Genomic DNA, 9,736 nt, shown 5'->3' on the forward strand with positions numbered 1-9,736 from the left:
ATCTATTCTACATTTTCCTTGATCTCCACCCCCTTTGTTTCATTTTCACATCTTACACTTCCTTATCTCTGTATCTCATTCTCCCCTGACTTTAGTCTGGAGAAGGGTCTCGATCCCAATCGACACCCATCCCTCCTCTCCAGAGTTGCTGCCTGTCCCGCTGAGTTACTCCAGCATTTTGTGTCTATCTTCAGTTCAAACCAGCAACTGCAATTTCTTCCTACATTTATTGACTGTTGACTGGTTTTGAACAAGGGGTGTTTCCTTTGTAAATCTGTGAGCTGTGAATATTTGAGGTAAGATCGGCAGATATATCTAACACTGACAATGCCACTGGCCATATCTCACACACAGTTAGTTTAGTTTTACTTTAGTATAGAGGTACAGCGAGGAGACAAATCCTTCCATCCTCTGATTCCATGCTGTCCATCAATCGCCCTTTCAGATTAGATCTATGTTCTCCCACTTTTTCATCTACTCGCTGCACGTTAAGGGCAATTTACCAAAGGCCAATTAACCCTCAAACCCGCACGTCTTTGTGATGTGGGAGGAAACCGGAGCACCCGGAGGAAACCCTCTTAGTCACAGGGAGAATATGCAAACTCCTTACAGACAGCACCTGTAGTCTGGATTGGACCTGGGTCTCTGCTGCTGCCAGGTAGCAACTCTATACTGTGCAACTGTTGGGTTGAGTTGGGTTTATTCTTTACCCAGCATCACAATCGTTGGTCCTTATGTTGTTTGTGGAACTTGCTGTGGGCAGATTGGGTTTGGTGTTTACCCCATTACAGCAACGTCTGCACTCCATTCATTGGGCTGGACTTATCCTGAGCTCATGAAAGATACCTTGCAGATGTTGGACTTTCATTCTTTAGCAATGGATAAGAATCAATGATGAAACAAGAGTAACCCTTTTGCTTTCTCTGTCCCTTAGATACATAATTGTGCTTAGTATTGCTGGAGTTCTTCTTGTGGTGATGTTTGCTTGTCTACTTTGGTGTCTAAAGCGTAGACAAAGGGGTGAGTTTCTATGTTTCCTTCATCCTTTCATGATGTATGTGATCACTTCCTGCAGAGAGAGAGAGAGAGAAAGAGATACAGCACGGAAACAGGCCCCTTGGCTCACTGAGTTCACGCTGACTATCAACCACCTATTTATTCTAGTCCTACGCTAATCTTACCCAGTCTGAAGAAGGGTCCCAGCGTGAAATGTCACCCATCCTTTTTGTCCAGAGATGCTGCCTGACCCACTGAGTTACTACTTTGTGTCTATCTTTGCTGTAAACTAGCATCTTCAGTTCCTTTCTACACACTAATCTTATCCAACTTTGTTGTCTCCATGTTAATATCAATTCCCCCAATATTCTACCTCTCGCCTACACACAAGAGGCAATTTACAGTGGGCAATTAACCTACAAGCGTGCATGTCTTTAGGATGCAGGGGGAAACCGGAGCACCCGGAGGTAACCCATGCAGACACAGGGAGAACAGGTAATCTCCATGCAGGCAGCACTTGAGGTGAGGATTGAATCCGAGTCTCTGGCACTGTGAGGCAGCAGCTCTGCAGACTGTGGCACTGTGCCACCCCACGTTAAGTGACTGTAGTCGGTTCTTGTTAACCAGGACCCAGAGTTGAGGTGTTTTTATCTAGTTATATGAAACACAGAAGAACAATGTAACTGACAGGTGACGAGGGTAATATTTAATAGGAACCTGAGGGGCACCGTTTTCATACAGAGGGTGGTGGGTATATGGAACGAGCTGCCAGAGGAGGTAGGTGAGGCAAATTTTATAAAAACGTTTAAAAGACATTTGGACAGGTACATGGATAGGAATGGTTTGTGTGAGAAGGAACTGCAGATGCTGTTTGAAACCAAAGATACACAGGTGACTTCTCAACTCCAAGCATCACCCACTTCTTTTCTCCCAAGATGCTGTCGGTCCCGCTGAGTTGCTCCAGCTTTTTGTGTCTATCTTCAATAGGAATGGTTTAGTGGGATATGGGCCAAAGGTGAGCAGGTCGGACTAGTGTAGATTGGGCAATTGGGCTAGCATGGGCAAGTTGGGGCAAAGGGCCTCTTTCTATGCTATTTGAGTCTATGAGCACTAAATCTAGAAGTCCATGGCACTAGAACTAAGAGATTGAGTGGACGTGAGATTTACTTGCACCCCACCCTCCCAGTTATCAAAAACTAGACTTTGGCAAATTAGCTAAGATAAACACATAATGCTGGAATAACTCATCAGGTCAGGTGGCATCTCTGGAGAAAAAGGAATGGTGAAGTTTCGGGTCGGGACCCTTCTTCAGTCTGAGTTACTCCAGCACATTGTGTCTATCTTCGGTAAATATCAGCATCTGCAGTTCCTTTCTACACATTTCAGTAAATTAGCTGTTGTGTTTGAAAGTGTGGAGCTGGATTTCTCAATAATCTGCTGCAGTTGGTTATATACAGCACTGGGCCTGTACTCGTTGGAGTTTAGAAGGATGAGGATAACCTCATTGAAACTTACCGAATCATGAAAGGCCGAGATAGAATGGATGTGGAGAAGCTGTTTCCACTAGTGGGAGAGACTAGAACCAGAGGGCACAGCCTCAGAATAAAAGGGTGTATCTTTAGAAATGAATGGAGGATGAATTTCTTTAGCCAGAGGGTGGTGAATCTGTGGAATTCGTTGCCACAGACGGCTGTGGAGATCAAGTCATTGAGTATTTTTAAAGCGTAGATTGACGGGTTCTTGATTAATGGGCTAGTCAATCATGGGTGATCACTTTTTCCCTCTCAACCCCAATCTCCTGCCTTCTCCCCGCAATCTTTGAAGCCCCTACTAATCAAGAAGGGTCCTGTCTGATCCTTTTTGAACTTTCAGTGCAGTGACCTGACCAGAATTGTGCTGCTTGCTGCGAAATGGGCCTCTGGTGCCTCTATAGTTCTCATGAATAAAAGTGTAGGAAGGAGCTGCAGATGCTGGTTATACACCAAAGATAGACTCAAGATACTGGAGTAACTCAGCGAGACAGGCATCTCTGGAGGGAACAGTCTGAAGAAGGGTCTCAACCTGAAACGTCACCATTCCTTCTCTCCAGAGATGCTGCCTGTCCCACTGAGTTACACCGGCGCGCGCGCACGGACGCAGCGGCTCACAGCTCTCCCTTTCGGTGCGTTTTATGTGTGTTATCTGTGTTATGTCTGTTAGTCAATTTTAGTCATGCAAACCAGGAAAATCAGGCAAATCCTACCTACAACCGAAAGGACCTTCTGATCATCGGATTCCAGTGCAATCGGGACCTTGTGCGCGAATTTCCACACCCGCGAAATATACCGGAAGAGATAGCCAGGACACCGGGCGCTCCGTGGATAGTTGTCGGCGCGAACGGGCGTCGCAGGCGGAGGAGAAACAGGAAGCAAAAGCGAGGATGCCGGTCCGGTATAGTTGCCAAGCTAAAGAGACAGCCACACAAACCACCGCTACCCAGCATGTTCCTCACCAACGCCAGATCCATCATCAACAAAATGGACGAACTAAAACTACAGATATCAGCAAACAAACTCGTGGAGGACTGTTGCATTCTCTTAGTAACAGAGACATGGCTTCATCCACTTATCCCAGACGGAGCCATCGAGCTAGCCGGGCGTACAGCGTTTCGTTGGGACAGAAACATCGACTCCGGTAAGAGCAAGGGGGGGGGGGTTATGCATTTATGTGCACAACAGCTGGTGCACTAACATCCAAATCATAGATAGCCACTGTTCTCCTGATCTGGAGTCCCTAACAGTTAAATGCAGGCCTTTTTACCTTCCTCGCGAATTTACAGGGGTTATAGTAACAGCAGTCTACATCCCACCGAATGCTAACGCTAGCACAGCTTTAGGCTACCTGCTCGGTGCAATAAACTCACAACAGAGCACATATCCAGAAGCAGCCCACATCATAGCCGGGGACTTCAACCATGCAGACCTAAAGTCAGTTCTCCCGAAACTTGAACAACACATAAGATGTGCTACCAGGGGGAAAAACACACTAGACAAGGTTTACTCAAATATTAAGAAGGGTTTCAGGTCAGCACCACTACCACACCTGGGGCAGTCAGATCACCTGTCCATATTCCTAACTCCAGCATACACCCCACTCAGGAGGAAAGCTCCAGTCACCATAAAGACTGTTAAGACATGGCCTGAAGGAGCTTCCTCGCAGCTGCAGGATTGCTTCGAAAGGACCAACTGGGATATTTTTGAGGATCATGACTTGGAGGAGTACACATCAACTGTACTTTGCTACATCCAAAACTGTGTTGACAATGTCACCGTCGACAAACGCATCCGGTTGTACCCCAATCAAAAACCGTGGATGACAAAGGAAGTCAGGTCTCTCCTCAAGGACCGTAACACCGCCTTCAGGTCTAATGATAGAGCTCTATACAGTGCTGCTAGAACCAACCTGAAGAGAGGCATCAAGGATGCCAAAGCGTCCTACAAGAGGAAGATTGAGGACCACTTTTCCAACAATGACCCACGGCGGGTATGGCAAGGCATCCAGCACATCACCAACTACAAGACCAGCAACCGCACGACTGCCGACGGCGACGCCTCGCTGGCAGAGGAACTTAACTGTTTCTTTGCTCGTTTCGAGGTGAAAGCTACAGTGGCAGACATTACACCCTCTCCAGCACCTGACAGCAACACCTTCACTGTGCAGGAGTATGATGTTAAGCGCGTGCTCAGAGCAGTGAATCCCAGGAAAGCTGCAGGCCCCGATGGTGTGACGGGCAGAGTGCTGAGGGAATGTGCAGACCAATTATCTGAGGTCTTCACAAAAATCTTCAACCTGTCCCTTTTAAAATCCACCATCCCTCCCTGCCTGAAGTCCGCCATAATCATCCCACTGCCGAAAAAGTCTGTCATCAGCGGTCTTAACGACTACCGTCCGGTAGCACTCACACCGGTCATCACAAAGTGCTTCGAGAGACTGGTCCTGCAGCACATCAAAGCCAGCCTCCCACCCACCTTCGACCCACACCAGTTTGCCTACAGAGCAAATAGGTCTACAGGGGATGCCATCGACACTGCTCTTCACACTGCACTGACCCACCTTGAACACCAGGGGAGCTATGTGAGGATGCTCTTCCTCGACTTCAGCTCTGCCTTTAACACGGTCATCCCGAGCAGACTGGTCACCAAACTTTCCGACCTTGGATTTTCCCAAACCATCTGCCAATGGATCAAGGACTTCCTGACCAACCGCCCCCAGACAGTCAAAATAGGCCCTCACCTCTCCTCCACCATTACACTGAGCACCGGCTCACCACAGGGCTGTGTGTTGAGCCCCATCCTTTACTCCCTCTACACTCATGACTGCGCCCCCACCCATCCCACCAACACCATCATCAAGTTCGCGGATGACACGACTGTGGTTGGACTCATCTCAGAAGGAGATGAGACAGCCTATAGGGATGAAATCCAAAGGCTGGCAGCATGGTGTTCAGTGAACAATCTGGTCCTGAACTCCTCCAAAACAAAGGAACTTATAATTGACTTTAGAAAAACCAGTGGAGATTACGACCCACTCTACATCAATGGGGTCTGTGTGGAAAGGGTACCAGCTTTCAGGTTCCTGGGTACGCACATCGCAGAGGATCTCACCTGGTCTACCAACACCATCACCACAGTAAAGAAGGCACAGCAGAGACTCCACTTCCTGAGGATCCTCAGAAAAACCAACCTGCAGGAGAAGCTCATGTTGTCCTTCTATCGCTGCTCCATCGAGAGTGTGCTGGCATACTGTATAACCACATGGTATGCCAGCTGCTCAGAAAAGGACAGGAAGGCCCTTCAGAGGGTCATCACGACGGCCCAGAAAATCATCGGCTGCTCACTGCCCTCCCTGGAGCACCTGTTCAGCCTACGCTGCCTCAGTAGAGCAGGCAAAATAATAAAAGATCCATCCCACCCCGGCCACCGTCTGTTTGTTCATCTGCCCTCTGGTCGACGTTTCAGGTCGATCAAATCCCGAACAAACAGACTTAAGAACAGTTTTTACCCCAGGGCCATACGAGAACTGAACACTACCTTGCACTAGGCAACACCGTTAAAAAATCGGTCATATAATTGTATTTAATTGTATTTATGTATTTATTTGTTTTTGCATTTATTGCATATATGTTTGTACGCACCGTCAGGATTGGCTATTTTTTAATTTCGTTGTACTCGTTGCAATGACAATAAATGAATATTATTATTATTATTATTATTATTATTATTATTATTATTATTATTATTATTATTATTATTATTATTATTATTATATTATTATTATTATTATTACCGGCATTTTCTGTCCATCTTCGGTTTAAGCCAGTATCTGCAGTTCCTTCCAACTCGAGATGCAGGAAGATGGCTGGTTAAACAAGTTCCAGACATGCTCCTTTCAATTGTTAACATTGTGTTTTCCAGAATCAGAGTGGAACAAACCTCCTAGAAAATATAACAATGAAATGCAGGTAAAGACAGCAAAGTATGAATTCTTTGAGTATTTAGGAACTTACAAAATTCCAAAATTCAACCTCGCTAATCTGCTTCAAAGGTTCTATGGTTCCTTTATTATCAAATGCATCAAGGTACAGTGAGATTATTTTTTTGCATACAGATCAGATGATTATTGCGAAACATAAGTGCAATATGTATATCATACATAGACACCCATTGAGTCAATATGCAAGAGTCGCCAGGTTTTGGCGGCATTTCACAGTCCCAACTGCAGCTGGCCATAAAGGCCTATTATGCCTCCCGCAGCCAACCTTGATGGCGTGGAAAGAAAGACCCCCCCCCTCCCCCCGGTTCCTTCTTACCGGCCCTTCGACCAGCGTCTGCTGCCGTCGCAGGCTCCCACCATCTCCTCACCAAGTCCCGGTCTTCGGGAGTGAACAGGGACTGGAAACGTCTGCTTCCCTCCTCTGATTCCACGGCGGCCGAGCCATCTCCACTAGTCCCGCCTGCCTAAGTTTGGCCCACATCCTTCTAAACATCCTATCCATGTAACTATCTAAATGTTTCTTAAACATTACAACAGTACATGCCTCAACTACCTCCTCCAGCAGCTCGTTCCATACACCAACCACACTTTGTGTAAAAACGTTACCCCCTCGGGTTCCTATTCAATCTTTCCCCCCTCATCATTAACCTATATCCTCTGGTTCTCGATTCTCCTACTCTGGGCAAAAGACTCTGCATTTACCCGATCATTTCCTCTCATGGTTTTTTACACCACTATAAGATCACCCCTCATCCTCTTGCCTTCCAAGGAATAACATCCGAGCCTGCTCAACCTCTCCCCATAGCTCAGGCCCTCGAGTCTGGGCAACATACTTGCAAATCTTCCCACCACCCTTTCCAACTTGACAGCATCTTTCCCTTAACATAGTGACTAAAACTGAACACAAATCATCAGACAAATCTTGGTTTCTCTTTTGTATTTCAGGAATTGCCAGCGGGAAAAGGGAGCATTGTTTATGCAACACTGTCAGACCTTCAACGTAAGAAGGAAGCTTGCCCTTGTTCTAATCAAAATCAAACTGTGTATGCAGGAGTGCAATTTCAAAGGAAATCGACAGGGACCCACTTGAGTACTGATGAGGCCAATGTCACTTGCTCAGATGTTACATCTCAAAGCGTCAGCCAAATTGCCCGACAGAAAGCTCCTTCTCCTCACAATCCACAGAACACTGTGCAAGTTATTTATGCCACAGTGACTTCTTAGAAAAGCCATTGATTAATCTTCTTCAGAAAACGGGGCTTCCCCTCCTCCATTATAGATGAGGCTCTACCTAGGGTCTCTTCTACATCCCGCAGCTCCGCTCTTGCTCCCCCTCCCCCCACTCGCAACAAGGACAGGATCCCCCTCGTTCTCACCTTCCACCCCACCAGCCAGCGGATTCAACATATCATCCACCAACATTTCCGTCACCTACAACGGGACCCCACCACTGGCCATATCTTCCCATCCCCTCCCCTCTCTGCATTCCGCAGAGACCGTTCCCTCCGTAACTCCCTGGTCCACTCGTCCCTTCCTACCCAAACCACCCCAACCCCGGGCACTTTCCCTTGCAACCGCACGAGATGCAACACCTGTCCCTTTACCTCCCCCCTCAACTCCATCAAAGGACCCAAACAGTCTTTCCAGGTGAGACAGAGGTTCACCTGCACCTCCTCCAACCTCATCTATTGCATCCACTGCTCTAGATGTCAACTTATTTATATCGACGAAACCAAGCGCAGGCTCGGCGATCGCTTCGCTGAACACCTGCACTCGGTCCGCATTAACGCAACTGATCTCCCGGTGGCCCAGCACTTTAACTCCCCCTCCCATTCCCAGTCTGACCTCTCTGTCATGGGCCTCCTCCAGTGCCATAGTGAGGCCCGCCGGAAATTGGAGGAGCAGCACCTCATATTTCGCCTGGGCAGTTTGCGGCCCGGTGGTATGAACGTCGACTTCTCCAACTTCAGATAGCTCCTCTGTCCCTCCCTTCCCCTCCTCCTTCCCAGATCTCCCTCTATCTTCCTGTCTCCACCTATATCCTTCCTTTGTCCCACCCCCGACATCAGTCTGAAGAAGGGTCTCGACCCGAAACGTCACCCATTCCTTCTCTCCCGAGATGCTGCCTGACCTGCTGAGTTCCTCCAGCATTTTGTGAATAAATCGATTTGTACCAGCATCTGCAGTTATTTTCTTATGCCATTGATTAATTGATTGATTAATTGATACCTTATTATCACATGTGTCATGTCACAGTGGTAATTCTGTTGTTTGGCGTACCATACACAAGTATGGAAAGGGTCACTAGGTATAGGGCGCTGACAATTACAAAGTATTCATTACAGTCCCTATTGGACCCCCTTTGTTCACGGCGCCCCCCCTCCCATGCCAGGTCCCCCTTTGTTACCCTCCCACCCTACGCCAGGTCCCCTATATTCTCAGCAGCCCCCTACCTGGACCAGTGTTGTTTGTTGCTAGATAGAGCTCTTAAGGATAGCGGAGTCAGGGGGGTATGAGGAGAAGGCAGGAATGGGGTACTGATTGAGAATGATCAGCCATGATCACATTGAATGGTGGTGCTGGCTCGAAGGGCCGAATGGCCTATTCCTGCACCTATTGTCTATTGTCTATTGTCTATCTTTACGCCATGGTTGAATTGAGGTTACTCTGCTGTAATCGACACATCTACTTACTTTGAAGAAGGGTCTCGAGCTGAAACTCCACTCATTCCTTCTCTCCAGAGATGCTGCCTGTCCCGCTCAGTTACTCCAGCATTTTGTGTCCATCTTCGGTTTAAACCAGCATCTGCACTTCCTTCCTAAATACTACTTACTTTGCCAAGCCTTTTTAAATTAAGTCCCCCAACTCAGGGTTGCACAGTGACGCAGCGGTAGAGGGCCAGAGACCCGGGTTCGATCCTGACGTCAGGTACTGTCTATGTGGAGTTTGTAGGTTCTCCCCGTGACCTCGTGGGCTTTCTCTGGGCGCTCCGGTTTCCTCCCACATTTCTAAGACGTGCAAGTTTGTAGGTTAATTGTCTTCTGTAAATTGCTCCTGGTGTTTAGGATGTGAAAGTGGGATAAGATTGAACTAGTGTGAATGGTTGATCGATGGTCGGCATAGACTTGGTGGGTTGAAGGGCCTGTTTCCACCCTATATCTTTAAACTAAAACAAAGCTAAATTCCACTCCCATTTGAAGAAGGGTCC

At 47.5% G+C, this 9,736-nt stretch overlaps 1 protein-coding gene across 2 annotated transcripts in view; it reads left to right on the forward strand.

Moving 5' to 3' along the window:
* LOC144605580 (polymeric immunoglobulin receptor-like) overlaps nucleotides 1-8,695 on the forward strand; it is a 161,049-nt gene extending 152,354 nt beyond the window's left edge. For both annotated transcript variants that reach the window (XM_078421009.1, XM_078421010.1), the window contains 3 exons: nucleotides 935-1,020; nucleotides 6,450-6,496; nucleotides 7,474-8,695. In XM_078421009.1, the coding sequence (XP_078277135.1) occupies nucleotides 935-1,020; nucleotides 6,450-6,496; nucleotides 7,474-7,752 (412 nt within the window). In that variant the 3' untranslated portion in view covers nucleotides 7,753-8,695. The remainder of the gene's footprint in view (nucleotides 1-934; nucleotides 1,021-6,449; nucleotides 6,497-7,473) is intronic.
* Nucleotides 8,696-9,736: the final 1,041 nt, after the last annotated feature.

The sequence above is a fragment of the Rhinoraja longicauda genome, chromosome 24 (genome assembly GCF_053455715.1).
Source record: "Rhinoraja longicauda isolate Sanriku21f chromosome 24, sRhiLon1.1, whole genome shotgun sequence".
Classification (NCBI taxonomy): Eukaryota; Metazoa; Chordata; class Chondrichthyes; order Rajiformes; family Arhynchobatidae; genus Rhinoraja; species Rhinoraja longicauda.